At 44.2% G+C, this 22,709-nt stretch overlaps 1 protein-coding gene across 8 annotated transcripts in view; it reads right to left on the bottom strand.

The window, feature by feature from the left end:
- Positions 1–22,709, bottom strand: part of ralgapa1 (Ral GTPase activating protein catalytic subunit alpha 1) — a 73,758-nt gene that overhangs the window by 40,528 nt on the left and 10,521 nt on the right. For 4 of the 8 annotated variants that reach the window (XM_047337521.1, XM_047337522.1, XM_047337524.1 and 1 more), the window contains exons 16-36: positions 22,338–22,428; positions 20,715–20,879; positions 18,830–18,979; positions 15,473–17,335; positions 12,252–12,376; positions 11,924–12,158; positions 11,322–11,507; positions 10,322–10,492; positions 10,042–10,235; positions 9,859–9,957; positions 9,348–9,503; positions 8,588–8,716; positions 8,313–8,438; positions 7,260–7,318; positions 6,366–6,474; positions 4,186–4,296; positions 4,009–4,077; positions 3,787–3,924; positions 3,268–3,451; positions 531–649; positions 264–383 (exon numbers count right to left, since the gene is read on the bottom strand). In XM_047337521.1, the coding sequence (XP_047193477.1) occupies positions 264–383; positions 531–649; positions 3,268–3,451; positions 3,787–3,924; positions 4,009–4,077; positions 4,186–4,296; positions 6,366–6,474; positions 7,260–7,318; positions 8,313–8,438; positions 8,588–8,716; positions 9,348–9,503; positions 9,859–9,957; positions 10,042–10,235; positions 10,322–10,492; positions 11,322–11,507; positions 11,924–12,158; positions 12,252–12,376; positions 15,473–17,335; positions 18,830–18,979; positions 20,715–20,879; positions 22,338–22,428 (4,599 nt within the window). The remainder of the gene's footprint in view (positions 1–263; positions 384–530; positions 650–3,267; positions 3,452–3,786; positions 3,925–4,008; positions 4,078–4,185; positions 4,297–6,365; positions 6,475–7,259; positions 7,319–8,312; positions 8,439–8,587; positions 8,717–9,347; positions 9,504–9,858; positions 9,958–10,041; positions 10,236–10,321; positions 10,493–11,321; positions 11,508–11,923; positions 12,159–12,251; positions 12,377–15,472; positions 17,336–18,829; positions 18,980–20,714; positions 20,880–22,337; positions 22,429–22,709) is intronic. The other 4 variants (XM_035609454.2, XM_047337525.1, XM_035609458.2 and 1 more) reach the window with 4 other exon arrangements.

The following is a 22,709-nucleotide window of genomic DNA, read 5'->3' as shown; positions in this document are numbered from 1 at the left end:
ATCTGTTGGCTGTAATGAATGCACGCACAGTTTTCTGTACCAACACTGTTTTGTATTAGCGTCATTAGCGTATCCGCGTTCTCCAGAGCTTTGCAGAAACTTCCCCCTCGATCTGATATCATATGCCAAATTAAGATCATAATTGTACATTCTGCACCACAAATAATAGTAATACCTGGGTCATCTGGTGCCTTTAAGGTTTGAGTTCAGTCAGCATCAGTCCAGCTTTATTTACAAATGAACGTTATTTAATCCGAGGTTACCTGAAGCACGGACAGCAAAGTGGACCCGTTGAGAACCAGAAACTGCAGGTTTGGGGAATGGAAAAGTTCTGGTCCGAGATCAGCGCTCTCACAGAACGGGTTGTCTTGGTTTTCGCACACCTGCAATACATGGGCCACAGTGTTGCTCACACAGACACATGAAACATAATAGAACCAATTTCATGTTGGGGGGGGAAGGGGGTGACAGTATATTACACTGGTGCCTTTATTACACCAAACACACACACATGCACAGGAAGTAAGTACCTGACTGGACAGAGTAGCCGGCCCTCCTGACATGGGGTAATGTCCAAGGTGGTTGACAAGGTGGGTGATAACTGTTCTGGCTGCGATGGAAACCAGGCCCTGCTGAATACGGCTACGAACTGCAGAGAGAGCAGGGAGAGCACCGACAGAGGACATGAAGTAATACGTGGATAAAGTCATGAAAAATACCTTTCGGGTACTAATTACTAAAAGTTTCCAGTCTATTTCTATCTTTCTGTTTTTTGGGGGTAAAAGTATTTTTGCTAAAAGTCTGTAACTGTTACGATCACTTGATGGTTCACCTTCGCGTTGCAGCAAAACTTCAGGAATTACCCTCAAACGCTAAGTAAACATACAAACACACATGCAGCTTGTACATAGTTTGCCGCACGCTGAGAAGAATCCAATGCCATCACAAACTGAGCTGCCAACAGATCCTGGCTAATCAACATCATTACACACACACTGTGACACAAACACACACTAACACACACACACACAAACACACACACACTCTTCACAAGCGCTCCTTATCGACAAGGCTCTACAGATATGTATTGACCAGACACTTCCAGTGACTCCCTAAACCTCAGGGGAGCTCAGGAGCAGGAAGAGTAAAGGAAAGGAAAGATAGGAAAGAAAAAAGGAAAGACACATGAACATTAAAGAAATGGGAATGAACAACACACAGCGTAACAGAATATCAGCAGACAATAATGAGAAGAGAAGGAGAAGAGAAGAGGGAGAAGAGTAGAGAAGAGGAAGAAGAAGAAGAAAAAGAAGAAAAAGAAGAAGAGGCATGGTCTATCAGGGTGCTCCAGTCATTAGACTCGTCACTGTGTCCTGGTCGACCACAGCAGGGGACAATACTCACTCTCACACGGATGCAGACTTGTGCGCTCGCATACATACACACCTACCGTCTTCCATCTTTACAGATTGCCAGTGGTTTAGTTTGGTGGACAACTCTGGGTCACTTTGTCCCTAAATTGTGTGTCTGCCCTAGTGTGTGTGTTATAGTGCAACACTTCAAATAAAAGCTGTGAGTATATATATATATATATATATATATATATATATATATATATATATATATATATAAAACACAATATCAAATTAAAGTAAATCATATGACAAATTTACACGCTTGGTAGTTTGCCCCCTTCCTGATTTCTTATTTTTTTGCATGTTTGTCACACCTAAATGTTTCAGATCATCAAACACATTTAAATATAAGACAAAGATAACACAAGTAAACACAAAATGCAGTTTTTAAATGAAGGTTTTATTATTAAGGGGAAAAAAATCCAAACCTACATAGCCCTTTGTGAAAAACGTGATTGCCCCCTAAACCTGATAACTGGTTGGGCCACCCTTAGCAGCAACAACTGCAATCAAGTGTTTGCAATAACTTGCAATGAGTCTTTTACAGCGCTGTGGAGGAATTTTGGCCCACTCATCTTTGCAGAATTGTTGTAATTCAGCCACATTGGAGGGTTTTCGAGCATGAACCGCCTTTTTAAGGTCATGCCACAGCATCTCAATAGGATTCAGGTCAGGACTTTGACTAGGCCACTCCAAAGTCTTCATTTTGTTTTTCTTCAGCCATTCACAGGTGGACTTGCTGGTGTGTTTTGGATCATTGTCCTGCTGCAGAACCCAAGTCCGCTTCAGCTTGAGGTTGAGAACAGATGGAACATTCTCCTTCAGGATTTTTTGGTAGACAGCAGAATTCATGGTTCCATTTATCACAGCAAGTCTTCCAGGTCCTGAAGCAGCAAAACAGGCCCAGACCATCACACTATCACCACCATATTTTACTGTTGGTATGATGTTCTTTTTCTGAAATGCAGTGTTACTTTTACGCCAGATGTAATGGGACACACATTCCAAATAGTTCAACTTTTGTCTCGTCAGTCCACAGAGTATTTTCCCAAAAGTCTTGGGGATCATCAAGATGTTTTCTGGCAAAAATGAGACGAGCTTTAATATTCATTTGCTCAGCAGTGGTCTTCGTCTTGGAACTCTGCCATGCAGGCCATTTTTGCCCAGTCTCTTTCATATGGTTTAGTCATGAACACTGACCTTCACTGAGGCAAGTGAGGCCTGCAGTTCTTTGGATGTTGTTGTGGGGTCTTTTGTGACCTCTTGGATGAGTCGTCGCTGCACTCTTGGGGTAATTTTGGTCGGCCGGCCACTCCTGGGAAGGTTCACCACTGTTGCATATTTCGCCATTTGTGGATAATGGCTCTCACTGCAGTTCGCTGGAGTCCCAAAGCTTTAGAAATGGCTTTATAACCTTTTCCAGACTAGGTGTGGCTAGAGAAATTGAACTCAGGTGTGATAAACCACAGTTAAGTTATGTTTTAACAGGGGGGGGCAACACTTTTTCCACACAGGGCCATGAAGGTTTGGATTTTTTCCCCCCTTAATAATTAAAACCTTAATTTAAAAACTGCATTTTGTGTTTACCTGTGTTATCTTTGTCTTATATTTAAATTTGTTTGATGATCTGAAACATTTAGGTGTGACAAACATGCAAAAAAATAAGAAATCAGGAAGGGGGCAAACACTTTTTCAAACCACTGTATATTACTCAACGGTATTACATAGTAATGTAGTACATTACTCCTCTAAGGTTGCGAGTTTTATTTTTCTATAATTTCTATAATACTACTTTTCAAAGTAATCTGACCCAACCCTGCATATTAACATGGTCTTTTGTCAGATGAATTACCTTCGGTGACCGGCTGTAGTTTGCTGGAGCGTTCCGATTCTGGGCTGTGCAGTGGCTCTGGTTCTCTGAGGCTCTCCAGCGGAAGGAACGGGTCGTAATCTGGACTCAGAAGGTCTGACAGCTGCAGTGGGTAATACTTGGGACTGCTGAACGACTGTGCGCCGTACACGCAACCGTGCAAAACCTAGAAAGGGATTGAAAGAGAAGGAGATACTGTAATGGCAGAATGTGTCCCGACTGTAAGCATTGTGAACAATATCTTGTTGGTGCTAAACATAAGCTGTGACCAGTATCTTGTGGAAGCTATCGAATATAATGACATAGATGACCAGTATAATGACGCAGATGTGTTTGGTGTGGACAATCGTGTACCGGAGGCAGTTTTAGGTTGGACTCCATTTTGCCACATTGAGGGCTATTATTCACTGCAACGATGCTTATACTATGATGTTTTAATAAAATATTTGGTGTTGAATATTCTGTGATGACCAGCCCTCTGCACACAAAACACTCACATACCTTATAAATGCAGCTGAGCAGAGTCTTGGTAGGCTGGTCCCTCTCTGGAGGGCTTCGAGTTTGAACGGGCTGGAGGAGAATCTTTGGAGACAGCGCCATCACCCAGTCCAGCAGACACAGCAGGAGGGACACGACCAGCTGCAACAAGCACGGGGCAGTGTGATACAAGGCTACTCCCTGAACAGAGTGAGTATTATGGTGAGAAATTGTGAAAGATGTTACCCTCTTGTCAATTTCGTGAGGAGAAGACTCAGTGGTGGGCAGCAAGAAGGTGATGGTCGCGATCAAAATCTGAGGGAAACAGATCAGTTGTTCTCGGTGTTGAAAGTCTTACTACTGACACGACATTTTTCACAAACCGTCATGGTATTTCAAAACGTAGAGAAATTCATGTGTCACCTCTACGATCTTCTTTGGAGTGTCTGGAGGGAATTTCTGAAGATAATCCACGTGACTGATCAGGAGGTGGAGGATGTCGGACGCCACCAGTGCGACACTCTTGTTGGGGTACTGGGAGATGAAACGCACATTGACAACGTTAATTTCAGTTACTGTAGGAATTGAGGTAGTCGAACAAGGTGTTTAGGGTGAGAAGGATCAACTGCAGTGCTTCTAGCTAACTGCCTTTCACTGTAAAATGAAGAAACCAAACTTGATCTTTTCCACTTTTTCTAATATGCTAAACAGGGGTCGACCGATATGGCTTTTCCGGGCCGATACCATTTATCACTAATCTAAGAGCCCGATATTTGTCTGCAGTAAAAAAGTGTCAAAAGGCGTCACAATTTAGAATGATACAAACTCTTAACACAAAACTTTGTTGAAATGCCTTAAAGCACATATGATTAAAGCATGTATGATTCACAGAACCTTTAAACATGACTGTAACCAAAAAAGTGCAGGGAGCTGTCAGCAGCATTATTATGAAGTTGAACGAACATATAAACATGGAGGGGACGTTGCTAGAGTTCAGAGAGTAGTGACTGCAGCTGCATCAGAGCCAAATGAGCACATCTAAAAAAATGAAATTATCTCATCAGAAAATCATAAACACTTTGAATATCGTCTTCGATCGTTGGACCCCTAATGCTAAAGAATATGTTGTACATAAATACAAACACACATGTTGTACATACCAAAAATAGGCTTTTTCCATTTTTAATTATCTTCTGTCATATTACTAATATGTCCTTTCCCTTTTTTTAACTAACGACTTAATTAAAGTGTATATCATGTTTAGTACACAACAAAATACAGTGAATGTTTACATATTAGTCTAATGAGGATCGGCACCTGCTTCCAGATGAAAAGGAAGGAAGACAACAGAGAGGTGGCTCCGCGTGGAAATATGATAATCCCTCAATCTTGTGTGCATGTGTAATTGTGTGTGCATGCCACAGAGCCCACTAGTGAAGTTACTGGCGGCTGGTAGGAAGGCAACAGATTCAAAAGTGGACATGGCGTATGTGTGTGTGTGTGTATCTACACTATGTGATAGATTGCGTGTGTGTGAGTGTGTGTGTGTGCGCGCGACACAGCTTGCAGCATTCCCCCTGGATTAGTCTCCTATCTGAAGAAGGACCAAACATATTGACAGTCCAGGGTTTGCTCCCAGGAGTGAGTGAATGCTAAGTGTGTGTGTGTGTGTGTGTGTGTGTGTGTGTGTGTGTGTGTGTGTGTGTGTGTGTGTGTGTGTGTGTGTGTGTGTGTGTGTGTGTGTGTGTGTGTGTGTATGTGTATGTGTATGTGTGTTTGTGTATGTGTGTGTTACTATAGTGTCTTAGCAGGGCATTGGCTGCCGATACACAAGCAAGGGATTCCAAGGTGGAAAAGGTATGCCTGTGTGTTTGTGTGCGGCATCTAGAGCCACTTGGCTTTAGATGAGACAGTAAATGTTGGACAGTATCGTTTTGGATCCACAGGCCTCCCAGTTATATTGGCCTGACGCGGACAATACCAACTGAGGCAATTCCACCAACACTAGCAATCATCTCCAGCAATGTTTTCCATCACACTTTGGCTGCTTGCACCCCAACCATGTTTAACACTACTGCAGCCTGACAATCCAGTGTTCACTCAGTATTTTTTGGCACACTGAAAATAACCATTGTGTGGATTTTTAACCAGTTATGTTCCAACTCATGTCAACAGTTTTAATCCTAGTCCGCGCAGATCTGGTTTTAATTGATCATTCCAGGGGACATACAGCACTAAGTAGACTTTTGAATGTGCATTTAAATATTAAACTTGTTGACCCATATATTGGATATATCATTGCAGTCATGATGAAATCCATGAATTGCCCTATGAATGATGATTATGTTTTGAAACCACATATAGCCTAATTACACATCCAGCCAGAAGAAGAACAGATGCTGTGTTGTGCAGATCAGGGTGAAAACAGCCAGTTTGAATCGGAGTCATTGCTTTGGTCTCAACTCACTGGATTACAGTCATAGACAGAGGGAGCACCGCGGTTGGCAGAGGGGGAAATGTCCAACTTTTAGTTTGTGTTGTGAAGCTCAGCTGCATTTTGGAGTTTAAGATAACCAAGGCAGCAGTACGGAGTTTAGACAGACCTTCAGAGTAACACAGATGACGTTGAGAGCGTCTTTAATCTGTGGATGTTGAGTCCCGTGAGACAGCTCTTCACACAGCCAGATGCCCAGACTGCACAGAGCCACACACCTAACAAAACAAACACAGCAAGAGCAACCAGTGAACATTTGCTGCTGCTGCTGCTGCTGCAAATTCTGTCACCCATCATACAGGCAAAAACTACATGGGCTGTGAGTGTATGTACAAAGACAAACAGAAAGTAAAAGATATAAAGAGGCAAGCTGTGAACATGAACAGGACGTTGCGCTGTTACATTAATACACAATATTATTAACGGCTAATCAACTAATTTCCTATACTTACAATTGACTCAAGATAAAATGATGCACTTAACATTAAAATCTGCAATTACATGGACAATGTATAACTTTTTAATATAGTTATTTCTTAAAGGGGCAGTAAGCGATTCTGGAGAGAGCTTGTTTCTGTCTTTGTATTGTTATTGTGATTTTCCTGCTCTGACCGGGCCGTGAACCCACGACTTTGGGAGTCCGACACACCAACCACTAGGGCAATACCGAGGAATAGCAGCGCTACACACCAGCAGGTCTCTTAAGGTGTCGACGAGTGATGTTTACAAACTGCACTCGCATTGTTGTGTGGTGCGGTTCGCAACATATTTTTGTTGACGATCTACAGAGCCTCGGCTGCGCCACACACGAAAGCGACAGCTAATGGACAGTGAGGACATATTTGCTGATTTTTAAAAAACCTTAATTGCTTTAGAATCGCTTACTGACCCTTTCATTTCTACATCAACACACCAATCATTGTAAAAGGTGGACAAAGGAAGCTTTCACATTTATAAGACTCAATGCAGGACGGCTTGAATTGCATCACATCACAGTGTTTACCTCGCTGGAGCAGAGGGTTCGTCCCTGGCCGAGGTCAGAATGGTTTTGATAATGTGCTCCTGAGTGACAAAGAACACACACAAACACAGTTAATTTACCCAACACAAAACATACCACTGGTTAAGTGTGTGTGTGTGTGTGTGTGTGTGTGTTTATATCTGCATGTGTAGCATCATGTTCAGGTCAGACACAGAATTGGCCTCTCCTCTCAGACTCAATGATGCTAACACTCACGCATTGTTTTTCAGGAAATAGGAAAAATATATTATATATATATATATTAATATATATATAGTATATATTGCACACACGCTGCACTAAATATGGACATGCGGTCACTGTACAGGCGCATCTACACACACACACCACCCCAGACAAATACCACACACTCTCTGGTCCCATCCGTCCAGTCGGCGATGATGACCGCTTAGTGATTCAAAACAAGTTTATGACTCGTAGCAAAGCAGTGGGCAGGGCCGAGGTGCTGCCATGCATGACATTAACCGTTTACACGGCAACAACAACAACAACAGCATTACTCCCATAGCTCTGGACTGTTACAAGAATGGATGATGAGACATTAACCTATTAGTTTGGATCCGAGACCCCCTATGGACAGTCAAAGCAGACGTGTGTGACGAGGTGTGGACTGACCTGGATTATACACAGAGTGGGGAAGTGTTCGACCCTGTGCTTCGGAAGTAAACTAACTAAACTAATTTAGATTTCATGTAAGAGAAGCAGAGTTTGAGGTGAATGGTACAATCAAACTCTTTTTAAACACTAATTTGGACATTAAAGTAAATTAGAGTCTGTTCTGAGGATAGATGAAATGAGTGGAGGCTACTTAGAACATTTATTGTTCTTCTCTTTTACCTGTTCCACTGTAGTATACCCTCATGCTCTGGCAAAGAAAATTTTGCCAAAGCATGATATCTTGTCCCAGGTCAAACAAAATAGCCTTTTGAAGACTGTTCTCTTAAAATATAAAAATAAGGGTGATGCTCAGCCAGCTGACTAATCCCTCAATCCCAAACTACGTCCTCCTCTGACCTTGACATCAGGAAATTTGGTGAGCACCACATCGGCTGTGGTGGGGTGGAGGGCTGGGAGCTCCCCGTAAAAGTTGGGAAAACACACGAGAGATCCCAGGAGGATCTGAGCCTCAACTCTTGGAGCCTGGGAGGTAAGGAAGAGGACAAATTAGAAAAGGGGAGAGAAAGATATAGGAAATGTTAATTGAATGGAGAAATAAAAACACATTTGTGTGTTATCTTGTACTGTACAGGAGTGACACACTTTTTTTGGGCTGAATGTATGTTTCTTACATTGAGTGAGGAGCAGGCGGTCACTCTCGAAGCTGCAATGATGAAGTCCAGGATCAGCATGGTGGCTCCGGGCAGGCCAATACTGAAGAACCTAGGACTGCAGTGCTTGATAATGGTGTTCACAATATCCTGTAAAAAAAGTTTATTTTTTAAAAAACAGTCAAAGTGAAAGCACATTTGGAATCACTGCAGTTTGAAAGCTCATGTTCTTTACTTTTTTTCTGAAGAGAACTTTAACTAATTAGCAGAACATATTTGGTTTATTAAAAGAGTTCTCCAGTCGTGTAACATTGCTAGATTCACGATAGATAGATTACTAAAAGGTTTATTGTCTTTTGTATCACATTTATTCTTCTCCCTTGTCAAGATCTGGCGCCTCTGTTACCCACAATGCAAAAACAGATTGGTTGGAGATCCGGGTGTGTTCTGCTAGTAGCAGCTAATGTAGCCTAGAGGCTCAATCAGAGATGTGCAGCAGACAACAGAGGTTTGTAAGCTCCTTTTTTTCTCACTGTAAACCATCAGATTTTTTTTCCATTTTCAAACTTGCGGTCTTCATCATTTCCGACCAATTATCAGACATCACATAAGCAGTAGTACTAAAATCAGCGCTGTTTCCCTTTAAACTGTACAACAAGTGATAAAATGTATTATTGTAACTTCTACCAATTCAATATGTTGTTTGTTTGATTTTTGTATTTAGACGTGAATGTGAAACCAGCCTCGGGTTAATATCTTTGTCACCTTCATAAGACTCTACCTGGTCTTGGTGCAGCAGCCCCTGGTGCATGATGTTGTAAAAGTGTGTGAGAAAATCTGTGTTCGGGGAAACATCCTGCCGTCTCTTCATGATCCGGCAGATCAACTTGTAGGCATGAAGCTTCCCCTGCTTGTAACGCTCTGTCAGCATGGTTGCCTGAGGGACGCACACACACACACACACACACACACACACACACACACACACACACACACACACACACACACACACACACACACACACACACACACACACACACACACACACACACACACACACACACACACACACACACACACACACACACACACACACACACACACATGCAAGAATGTTAAGCTGTTAACTGGCTTGTTGGGGATGGGCTTCCTGTCTCTGTGTCGCTGAATTGTTGTTACTTAAAACAAATTGACTTCCATTCAAATATATCAAGGAAGATGTATTTGAAAAAAAAAGACAATTTAATCTTATTGTAATAGATCAGCGAGATTCCGTATGAATAATTCAGTACCTTAAAGAGCCAGGGGGTGAGAATTCTCAGGGGAGGGATCAGACCAGGGGGAGGTGGAGACGACTGGTTGTCCAGAGAAATGCCCAAATTATCTCTTATCTGAAAAAGAGAGAACACCCATTTTCACCAACACAATCTTTACAGTGAGTGTTTTGTTGTGGTCGTGTAGGCGTTAGTAGTTACCTTGGCCAAGTTTTGCCAGAGTTCACACAGATAGTCGAAGACCTGAGCATGGATCTCTGGGTCTTTGATGCTATTGACATCCCCCAGGATACCCAGCATCCTCCGCCACATTACAGTGGCAACGTCTGCGTGCCAACCGGTAAGAGAACCACCCGCCATCACGCTGCAGTCCTCGCCGGGGAACTCGCTGGTTTCTAGAAACCATAGGTGGATCGGTTAGCGAACCTAGCCTCTCGTTCATGGTGTAGAAATAAGTACATGCTTGCATGTGTGTTATTACCCAGGTCATCAGGGGTCTGCAGGACAGAGTTGTGGAGCTTCTGGTCCAGCTGCAGTTGTGTGTGAGAGTGGGAGTGTGCGTGATCGGCGTGCTCTGCCGTCAACGTAGCAGGAGAGGGCGTCTGGGACCGAGAGCCTCCAAGAGAATGCATGGGAGAGGCACTCTCAGAACCTGGACAAGATGGCAGACATGACGAGGAGAAAGCATGAATACGTCCTGATTATGTAGTCAAAGAAGCACAGCCTGTTTCAGAAAGTAGGTTTAGTGAAAACCCTTTAGCTTGTTAAAGCTGAGATGAAAGAATAATCTTGTTTTCCTCCTTCGTTTTAGAAACTGAGACTTTAACTCTGAGTCATTTATCGTAGGCTCTTTCACTGATGTTGTGTTTTTCTCACAAATCATCTTTCTACCTCCCCGGGATTAAAATGGAGGCTCTGCTCTTTCTTTGTTCTTTGTTGTCATGGTGAATTAATGATTGTTTTTTTTCATTCAACATGAACATGCTTAACTCAGAGTGAACATACTTGGAGCTGATCAGCTGTTCTGGATCTGAAAGGTTACCTGCCCCCAGGGTTCATCAGATCAAATTTAAGGGTTCAGGGTTAAACTCAAAGCTTTTTGAGGTCTCTTGTTTGGGTCTACTCTGCGTTTTCAGCAGAATTAAACATCCGCTTGTTATAATGAATTTTTATTGGAGAGATGTGTAATATTGCTGTCACGTCTCACATGAATTCACAGAGGAGGATGTGGAAAAGAACAGTAAACAAGGTTGAGCCCTAAAGGTTCTAACTCAAATACTGTAAAAAGATGAGGGATGTTAGAGCTTATGTACAGTGTTTACAGAATATGTTTGGAGTATGCTGCAATTAATGTTATGAACTATTATTAAAAATGATATTCTATGTGCATAATAAGTGACAATAATACTATCTTCATGAGGTGCTGGTCTGTGTATACATAACAGATCTACAGAAATGTCCACATTACAGTTTGTACACACCAGTGACGGTGACAGTGTGGCTGAGGCTGCTGGTCTCGGAGTCGATGTGAAGTGTTGTCAAGCTGGCCACTTCGTGTTCTTCGCAGGCCGCGCCCCCGCCCAGGCTGTCCTGGTCCAGCGAGCTGCCCCGACCTCCTCCTCCAGATCCACCTCCTCCTCCGCAAGCTTCTGAACTGAAAGTAAAATCTACAGAAAAAAGAAAACAAAGCAAGCAGGTAGGTGAGGATCTGTGGCCCGGTTTGAGTTACCCAGCCGTAGTAATGCAATTTTAGGAATAATCAATTTTTTGGGGTTTCTGGGCTGAAGCAGTTGAAGTACACGACCGAGGACTGAATTTGAAAGGCTCCCATATCGAGGATACACAAGTGAAAAGTGTTGTGGTCAAACATGTTTAACGCTATTTAAATAACATACATAGCTATGTTTTATGATTTATTATTATAATAATTTATTTACCACTTTCTGCTTTCTCCTTAATGCATCATCTATTTTATACCCCATGACGGTAACGTTAACAGGTTGATATAAAAAGAAAAAGTTTGGCAAGTAGATGACCAAAATCACGGTAATCTATACATTCAAAATGTATCCAGGATCCTTACTATCAAACTTGCAGGTGGAGTACTGAAAGGCATTGAAGGAGTCTGACTGGCTGTCTGAGCTGATGACATCAGAGCCGCTGGCACTTGCAGGTGAGGTCCACTCAGAGGGGACCCCCGGGTCATCGATGGGCCGGAGATCTTCTGAGGGCCGCGATCCAAGACTCTGGCCGGCCTCCAGGAGTTCGGGCAGGTCCCTGGGAACCTCCAAGCTCCCTGGGCTGCTGCCGCGGCGACCCTGCGCATCCAGAAAACAGGGCGGGGTTTGTAGCTCCGGTGCTTTGTGACAATCAGACTTTAGTGTGTATTGTGTGTTTGTGGTTGCACTGACTGCTGTTCCTTTGGCCCTCAGTCTCTCCTGGATGAACTCGTCCATCAGGTCGGAGAAATTTGGGTTGCTGCTTCCTACGTCGCTGGAAACTGGGCGGGCTTTCTGGACCACTTCCTCTTTGTTGGCTACACACACACACACACACACACACACACACACACACACATTAGACAGTAAGAGATTGAGGCAGATGGATTATGATAGTGAAAGACAGGAGAACCCACTCTCACGCACAATGAGGACAAATATAAAGAGAAAGAAGTGTGATAACACACAGTGAAAAAGATATTATAACATGTTCAAACTGCTCAAAAGACAGAAAGCCATGAGTAATAATACGTAATAGGATATTTGTAACTTTGTTATTTTGTCATCATGTCTGACTTTCTGATAAAGTCAATCAAAGCACATCGTTTGTACTCGTCTTATTCAGGGATATTTTGACATTTTGATTTGGTCAGAAACGGTTATCGTCCACACCATCCCTGTAGCATCATTAGCAGGCTTGAATCAATCATATTACCGCTGCTGATGCTTAATAAGATACATTAAAATGTCACAATAACTACACAAGTATTTATTTATTTACTAGAGCCATCCTGATGTGTATGCACTGTAGGCCTTTAGCTTATCAAACGACTAATGTTTAAAAAATTAAAATAAAAAAAGCGCCACAACACAGCAGGCACATCGAAACCCACCAGAAAAGCAATGCAGGAGTTAATTCACACCATGCACATGGAGCGAGAGAGAGATCATCACCTTGTTAGGCCTGAATCAAGCAGCGGGTATGTTACTATGAGTTATGTTGCGGTTAGCGTGGAGGCAATGATACCGCTCGCAGGATTGACTAAGTTATCTTTACTTCTGGAGCCCGTAGCTTGTGGAGTTTAAACGAGCCTGGTTGCTTCCACGGCTTCATATCACAACTTTGATCAATAAAGATTAGTTGTGTAACTCTGAATGAAAATCCAGATTTTTGTGATGGAAATTTCACCTCGTTGCTGCATATTTTTCCTTCAAGATTATAGACCGGGGAACCTCCATTCACACTGTGGCAGGTGCAGGTGCAGTGTTACATTTTTTTGTCCGTTCTGGTTTGTAAATAGATGTGCAACAAAATTGAAACTTCCAGGCCCACATAGCGGAGGTCAGTGCAACAACAACTTTCCATCATTAAAGTTCAAGTTGCCAAACAGAAGATCAGCAATGGGAGGCAGCGATCGCAAGACAACTTAGGAGCAAACACAGTGAACGATTTAACAAAGCGAAAAAAGCCAAATATCTATATCTGTTCAGGTTAACTCAGCTGATTCTTCTTAAGCATTTGAATGCCTTTATGTTCACTCAATTAGTAAATATATAATTAGTATGTTATTCACATAGCTCTTATAGCCCAGATGTTAAACACCATGAGTCAACACTGTGTCTTCTGATAGACTATCATTTTTGACTTGAATGGTTATTTGCAATGCCATTACCAACAGCAACAAGAATGATCGATCTGTACAGTGCAACAGGTTGGCCTGAAAACTCTGATCCTAATTGATTTCTCAATTCAATTTTTTTTATGAATTAAGGCCTAACAAATACATATCAATATGCCAGCATGTTATTGCACTGCATTTTAGACCGGGACTACAGCATGAGAGAGTTGATGAGTTGATTCGCACTATTGACATGCTAAACTGTGATGTGAGCTGATACACTTACGTTTCACACAGCCATAGTCCTCTGACGTAGCTTCATATGCCTTAAAGATCTTGTGCACTACAATTATGTACGTCTGACAAAACTTTCTAACGCACTACTAGAAGCTTTCCTGCCAGTTAACTTGGAGCTAATGAACCAGTCACTGCTCTCTGACATGACAGACAAAACCATCGAAAAACACGAACAGACACACTGTTAGACTGTGCTACAGCTCTGACAGATTTGTGCAGCAGAGCATTTTTAAAAACTGCCATGCGACTCTAGAGTGGCTCAAGAAATATGGAAAGCTGGCGTCAATACCACACAGTAATGTCAGCGCAGCTCAGCTTAGGGTGGAGGCCCACGCACTCGGCAAAACAAAACAGAAGAAATGCAAATACAGATTAAGGTGGTGCAGCAAGGCACACCACACACAACACATCTGGAGCAAAAGTCTACAAACCAACCAAGTTGTTGGTAGGTACTGTTTGGCACAGGTTGCCAAGCTACATCCCTGAATGAAGTAAGATAAGAAAAAATGCGGCTGCGCTACAGTAACTCCACATCAAGACAGATTCCGGGATGAATCGCTGTGCTCATATCAGGCATCAAGACAAAATTATTTTTTTGCCCCAGTTCTTCACCCAGAGAATCAGAATTAATAAGGGAACTGATTCAAATGTGCACTTCACCAATCCTCTTGTAATGATCCCGTGGCAGTGTACAAGGCAAATAACCATCGTAGATCGTTGATGTGATTGAGCATACCTCTTCTTATCCATTCAAACTCTGTGTGTTGTTATTAAGATTTTCACGAGGGCTTATGCTGCATTCTAGTGGTCTGAAGATGAACTACAGCAATATGTTGTTATGTACGAATGAGTGTGTTTGCTCGTCTAAAATAATTCACGAGATGTAAAATGCCATAAACCTTTTTTTTTGGGGGGGGGGGGGGGGTGTTCTGTTGGGTATTATGTAATTTATTGGTGCTTTATCTTTTGTACAGGCACTTTGGATTTTCTGTGAACCGTCACCGTCAACCATCTGTACAGCTGAAGAGGGCCCAGAGTCCGGGGAGGAGGCGCGAGGAGGCCGCATGCAAAATTGAGGAGAGGGAGGGGGGTGGTGGTGGAGAAGGGGGAAATGGGCAGAAGAGGTTAAAATCCCAAAACCCTTAGAAAAAAAAGAAGACAGGAGAGGGGGGGCTTCTCAGGTAGAGGAACAAGTGGGAAGGTATGGTAGGAGGTAGGAGGAGGGGGGTCCTTGACAAGAGGCAGGCTGGAGGAGGGGCTACGTTCAAGAGGAAACACATCAACAGGGAGTTGAATTTCAGTCCAGTAGCAAGATGATGAGTGTCAGCCAAAAAAATATATCATTCCATCATAACAAACCAGTTAAAAACAGCCAAAAAAGGAAAAGAGAGTTGTTTTTTGTGTTTTGTGAGTATATATGTCTCTCCCAGTTGTTGTTGTTGTTGTTGTTATATCAGCTGTGTCCCATATGAGCGATTCGCTCATCGCAATCCTCACCTGGCGTGGTCGTCTTTCGCCCAAAGTAGCCGAGGACATGGGAGTAGAGGTCTCTTAGCGATGCGTCACCCATGGCGGCCCGGCCCTGCCGCTGTGGCGACGAGCCTTGGGATGACCCCTGACCTCGGGGCCGAGGTTTGGAGGACAGAGCGTGAACCACGGTCTTATAGACGCCACCAAGAAGGGCTCCCTGGTGGTGACGTGGGGACGTGCTGCCTGGCTCCTGAGAGCGGGAGCGGGAGGCTCGGGATCGCAAGGCTGAGCGTCCCAGGCGGCCGCGCACCCCTGACGACGCGCCCGAGGAACTTGAAATGCTTGATGGAACCTCTTGGTGGATATCAGCGCTCAGACTGGATCCCACACAGGATCCGGGATGATGTCTGTCCCCTCCGCTGCCGGCCCTGTTGTCCACACCTCCGGCTCCCGCTGTGCCCCCCGCCCCGCTGCCGTCCGCAAGAGTTCCACAGGCTGATTTCTCATGTGCTCCTACTCTGTGGCTGATCCCAGCCGCAGAGCCAAACTTACCTGCACCCCCTGCTCCCAGCTTGCCCCCTGACCCCGCCCCAGTGCCGGCCCCTGGCCTTTCCCCAGCCGAGTGGCTGTGTGTGTGAAAGTGACTGAGGCGGCGCAGCCTGGCTTTCCAGTGAGCCTCTTTACTCTCGAGGGGATTGTGGAACTGGACAGATTCGGTTGAGGGCCGGAAGCTGACATGAACACCCCCAGAGTGGTGTCTTTTGGTACTACCACGGGATACCTTGGCCTTGGTCGGATCTGCAGTTTGGGTGGTTTCATTTGATTCAAGGCTCAATTCTACTGTGTTCATGTCTTGTCTAATTGAAGTGGACCTCTCATTTCCCGCTGCTCCTTTGTCATCCTGTTTGTTGTCTCCCATTTCCTTCCGCGTGTCACATTTACCTTCCCATCCCTCCGCCCCTCCTGTATTTCCTCCTCCCCTTTTCTCCCCAGTTGTCCTCTCTAAGCTCGCACTTCCCCTAGCACTGGGTGTCGGCCACTGACACTGCAGCTCCAGGCACTCGTAGATGCTTCGCTGCTCCGCCTCACTCTCCTCCGTTGAATCCACACTGCTGTGTCTAACTGACTTACCGCCATGCCTGTCCTCTCCTATCACCTGTCTTGCCTCCCCTACCTGTCCCGTGGATTCTATCTGCACTCTAGCGACTCCCGTTTGCACTGAAACGGGTAACGCAACGCTGTTCTCTGACTTGTGACCAGGACTATCTCTCTCTCTGGCCTCCTCCTTCCTCTCACCTCCTTTGTGGGTGAGGTAGTCCCTAATAGAGGAGAATAAATCATCCTCCTCGACCCCAGCTCCCATTATTTCACCCTCTTCTGCATCAATTTCCTTTTCAGAAGAAAAGGTGAAGGCAGAATTCCAGTCGCTTACCCAATCAGAGCTAGAACCTCGGCTTCGAGAGCCAATCTGCTGCCAGAACTGGTCATAAACACTAGCGTCGTCTTGTTCCTCTGAGGTCAAGGAGACAACGCCATTGGAGAAGGTTAAAGGGGTGGGGGAGGGGGAGGGGGGGGTGGGAGGGTGTAGAAGTGGCTGAGGTGCGTGGCTGTTGGCTGTGAGTGTAGAAGAGGTGGTAGGGTGGTGGGGGTTTGGGATTGAAGCGGGATCCCTCTGAGGGTCTTCACCTTTGACCCGCTCAGCGATGAAAGGCTCCATGACGTCAGAGGCACTGCTGCTCCTCGCGAGGGAGGAAGGGGCCGGGGCATCCAGGTCACAGGCCCCACCCTGGAACACCTCAGAACAGGAGGCGGGAGGGGCCTCGTCGCTCTGGGAGGAGTGACGCATCCGAGAGGTGCGAGACGTCAGCGTGATTGGCGGGTCCTCGAGGTCTGGTGATCGGGGGAAGAGGAAGGAAGGGGAGTGAGGTTAGTAGAGGGTATGTGGGGATGGACACGTGTAAAGGAACATATACTGTACGGACACACACTTCTGAATGAACTAAGTCCAAAAAGAGTAAAGTATTCCCATAGGAGGTCGTGATGCTACTGTGATGATCATGAGCACGTGGTTTGACAAAATGACAAGATGGAGCACGAGAGGTTAATATTATAGACTGCACACAATTTTACTTTAAAACTAGTATGAATTTTCAATTAAAGTCTCTAAAAAAAAAAGATACAGCGCATATTTACTTTAGTGCTTAAGCCACTAATGTCTGGTGCTTCATCAAACCATAGTCACGGCCGAGATAACATATGCGGGCACACACACACACACACACACACACACACACACACACACACACACACACACACACACACACACACACACACACACACACACACACACACACACACACACACACACACACACACACACACACACACACACACACACACACACACACACACACACACACACACACACACACACACACACACACACGGTAAAGGTAACAACAAACAGTGGAAAACCAGATTTTTTTTCAATGCACACAGAACCAAAAGCTAGTGAACCGTGAGGAAATATTCCCTGAATTTTACAAAAAAGTTTATTTGATTTAAATCGCTTACTGCCCCTTTAAAGGCCACCCCAAGAACAGATGGCATCAAGTTAAATATCACACATGATATTGGTCATAATGAAATCAATATGAGGGGAACAGAAACAACAGGTGAATAAATGTTAGTACGAGGCAGAAAAAGTGCCTGCATGTGGAGTTGATCAAATGACAGATGGGCGAACATGCATGTGTGCGTGCGGGCAGTTAGGTTAACAACGCAGGCTAACAGGCATCAAGAGAGGAACACAGGCCAAGTTTCATGCAGACATGTAAAACAACACAAACAGAGAAACATGCACCGTCTCCATCTTCCTTTTTAAAATTTCTAATATACATAAAAAAGGAAATTGGTGAAATATTTGTAGAACAAAAATACACTTTTTGAAAACTCCAGGTGATTCATAATTAATCATGCAATTAGTTCTTACTCCCTCCATTTCTGCATTCTGCAGAAACAGAATATTCTTGTTTCCAGTTAAGCAAGTAAATCTTCATTTTTATTCACATCAGGCTTCTCATCCTTCCTTTAACACCTTATGACTGATGAGACAACTTGAAGAAATGACTGAATTTGATTGATTTTCACATGCAAAATTTCAGCCAATGCTGATCAGATTATTGCACAGCTTCAAGTGAATGATCATCACAGGTACAGCTCTGTATGATCCCTGCTGGACAACACGCAAATGTTTCCCTCGGTGATGATAATTAAGATGGATGGATAGACAAGAATGAGATGACAGACATAAAGTTTCACTTTCTGACCGACGTGTAGAGGACTACAGTTTCCAGGCAGACAGGCAGTGCAAAGAGTGAGTACCTGCCAGCTGGTCGGCAAGGGGGGGTAGTAAAGGGTGGTGGTGGTGGTGGAGGAGGACAGGAAGAGGCGGAGCCAGAGCGGGAGCACTCTTAGCACTGCGGATAAAGGCTGAGGACAGCAGAGAGTCCCCCGTAGAACAGCTACGCAGGGCTGACGAAGTGGAAAGAGCAGACAGAATAGAAACGGAAGAGAAGGGGGAAGGCAGTGTTGAAGTGAGGCGAGGTGAAAGAAAATGCATAGATGGGTAAGATTGTATAAGTGAAACAAATTAAAAGAAATGTCAAATGTTTAAGTCCAGGAATAAGATGAAGATAGAAGAAAAAGGGAAAAAATAATGGAGCAGAGACAGCGTAGATGAGAGGAAAGTTAAAGGGCAGACAAAGCGGGAGGGAGATGAGGAACGAGTGGGACAGCGTTAGCTCTGGAAGAAAGATGGTGAGAGGCTGCTGGCAGCTCAAATCCCTTCCTTAGACCATATTTACATGCTCATCAGATACAGTTAGATGGCAAAACGAGGTTGCCTGCAGGTTTGACCAAACCCATGACTTTTTAATACATCGGCTGTAAAATAGGCAATGGAAAAAACATGTTCAAAACACCTGCAACATTGTTGGTTAGCATGAGACTGTAATAACAGACTGACAGACCACTCGGGACAGAGTGCGTCTGTGACCTTTGCTGACCTGCTGCAGCTCACACGGAAGAGAGAGAGACAGATACAGGGAAACGGAGAGAGAGAGACAGATACAGGGAGAGAGACAGAGAGATACGAGGAGAGAGATAGAGAGACAGATACGGGGAGAGGGACAGATACGGGGGAGAGAGAGAGAGAGAGAGAGAGAGAGAGAGAGAGAGAGAGACAGAGATACAGGGAGAGAGACAGAGAGATACGAGGAGAGAGATAGAGAGACAGATACGGGGAGAGGGACAGATACGGGGGGAGAGAGAGAGAGAGAGAGAGAGAGAGAGACAGATACAGGGAGAGAGAGAGACAGATAGGGGGAGAGAGAGAGAGGGAGAGAGAGAGAGAGACAGATACAGGGAGAGAGAGAGACAGATAGGGGGAGAGAGAGAGAGAGGGAGAGACAGATAGGGGAGTGAGAGAGACAGATAGGGGGAGAGAGAGAGAGGGAGAGACAGATAGGGGAGTGAGAGAGACAGATAGGGGGAGAGAGAGAGAGGGAGAGATCTCACTAATTTAAAACAGTGACTTAAAGAATAAAAAGGAAAACATCAAGAGGCCAGAGAAAAGTGAATGAAATATTTTTCATGGGTTGTTTCCTTGTTTTCTAAGTGAACACATGTTGTAAGACCTCAAGAAAATAAATGTGTATGTTCTACTGTATGGAGTACTGGGTGGTAACAACTACAGCCTTCCTCCATTTTTCCTATTTAACTTCAGAATATTATTACCATTTTAAAATTCTACATTAATGTCAGAATTATCAACGTCTTGGAATGTCTTTGGAATATCGCTCAGCAAAAATCCATATTTATCCTTCTCGTTTGTTATTATAAATAAGTTGTTTTGATCTCGCGAGACAAGTTATTTTTGTTCACTGGCATTTCTCACATACCAATGGCCACAGATGAAGGCTTCACATTCACGAGATTATAGCGACCACAACTTCCTGTCAGACAGACAGGCAGGCAGGCGGGAGGAGAAAAGCAGAGGAGGTATGTCGTCAAGTCAAATAAAACTAACATGAGAAGAAAGAGGAGCCCTATAGAGTGACCTGAGGAAAGAGAAGCTCCTGTTGACAGGTCACATAAACACACGGCTGGTTTTAGAAGGATACACAGAACGATATCTGGGAGTCTGTGCTTTGAACAGGACTAACAGCCAAATAAATAAGGGCTGACGTGAGAGAGGGGGAATACTGACCTACAGTCTTCTGGCGGACAATGCTCCTGGCCTTTTCGATGCCGGGTGAGCCTGCAGTGGTGGCGCTGCGCTGTCTCATTGCCGCTACCTGCCCGGGTTGATCTCTGCTCCAGCCTTTAGAGAAGGAACGATCCACAACCTGCCGCTGGCCGTCTGAACCGATACCTAGGGGAGGAGAGAAGGAATATGTTGTTGTCAGTGCAAACTCACTGGTACTTCTGTCTCTCTCGCTAACTACAGCTGATTTTGACATGAAAACTGTCATTCATTAACTTGATGCGCATTTTTTTTGTCATCTTTTGCCGTCTCAGAAACCTCTCATGAACTTAAAATATTCAGACCCCTAACTCAGTACTTTGTAGCCTTTTCGGCAGAAGGTACAGTGCGGAGTCTTCTTGTGTAAGACTTCAACACCCTTTTTTTAGTTTATCCCATTTTTCCAGGCCAGCTGTATCAGATTGGATTAGAAGCGTCTGGGAGTCTTCATCTTCAGCTTCACTTACGGAAGTCTGAGACGTCACCAGACTCCATTCTCCTGGCAGTCTTAGTGCTTTGGGTGATTGTCGTGCTGAAAGGTGAACTTTCACTCCGGTCTCAGGTCTTCTTCAAAGACTTATTTGCCTGCATTCATCCTACGCTCAATTTAGACCAGTCTCAACTCCCCGCATACCATGATGCTGCCACCTGCATGCCCTACTGTAGGGATGATACAGTGTTTGGAGTTCTGCCCAAAGAGTTCAGAGAATCTTTTGGCAAATTCCAAGTTTGCTGTCATACGTCTTTTACTCAAAGTGGCTTCCATCGAGCCACTCCGCTATAAAAGCCCAATTAATAGTGATGCAGAGATGGCTCATCCATCCCTCCAGGCCCATCTTGTCCTGTTACTCAGTTTGGCTGGACGGCCAATGTGAGGAAGAGTCCCGGTGGTTCCGAACTTATTAAGTCCACAGTGCCCGTGGGAACACTCTGAGCTTTATAAATGGTTTTATACGCCCTGATCTGTGCCTCGACACAGTGAAGGTCTACCGTGAGTTCCATGGACTTCATGTCTCAGTTTTGGCCCTGACATGCAGAGTGAATCGTGTGTCCTCACATACATTATGTGCCTTTTTAAACTCACTTCAGTTTGCAACATGTGGACATTCTAGACACATGCCAAGAATTATGAAAGCAGAGGGGATGCACCACAATTTGGAGCCACAGCAAAGGGTGTGAATAACTTTTCAAATGACCCATTTCAGTTTTTGATTTTCAATAAATTTGCAAAACTTTCTAGAAACACTTTTTCACGTAACATTAGGAGCGTAACTTGATGGATGCTCAAAATGGCAATGAAGTGAAAAAAACCTGTCTGAAAACTTTCTAAAGCCGCTCGATACTTTTAAACAATTCAATATGGTCTCCACTATGATGATTGCGTGAAAATGCTGAAAGTTTAAGCTGGGGTTCCTGCAGTGTATGTCCAACTTTTTAAATTAAGATATTAACTCAAAGATTTTGATGTCGTGTAAACAAATTGTATTATTTTCCAAGGGTTGCACTTGGCTTTACTAACATGGTAAACAAAACAATTTCCTGCTCTTAGGAAGTGTGCCTGTGAGCGTCTCTGGTGACTGAACCCACCTTTTCCTTTGTGTTTCTTCTGCTTCTGTTCACTGAGTTTGTCCAGAGGCAGCTCGTTGAGATCAACAGTGTACAGGTTCCTCGCCAACACCTACGAAACAAAGACACTTTCAACGCAGTGACAGCAGAGCATGTGAGGAGGAAGAGAATTAATTACACTGGCATTGAAACAGGAATCATGTAAGTTCTTCTCTGCATCTCTAACGACAGTCAATTACACATGAAAAGTAAACTCAAGAACTAAACAGAACTAATTAAGTATAAACTGTTTATTATAGCTTCATGTACCAGCTGAGGTGCCTGGCAACATACAACAGGAGGTCATTGAGCTGCGAAGTGAAAAGGACAAGCTCAGAGCTCAACAACCTCCCT

This window comes from Scophthalmus maximus, chromosome 15 (assembly GCF_022379125.1).
Source record: "Scophthalmus maximus strain ysfricsl-2021 chromosome 15, ASM2237912v1, whole genome shotgun sequence".
Lineage (NCBI taxonomy): Eukaryota > Metazoa > Chordata > Actinopteri > Pleuronectiformes > Scophthalmidae > Scophthalmus > Scophthalmus maximus.
Note: the sequence above shows the minus strand (reverse complement) of the source record. Positions and strands in the feature narration are given on the sequence as shown.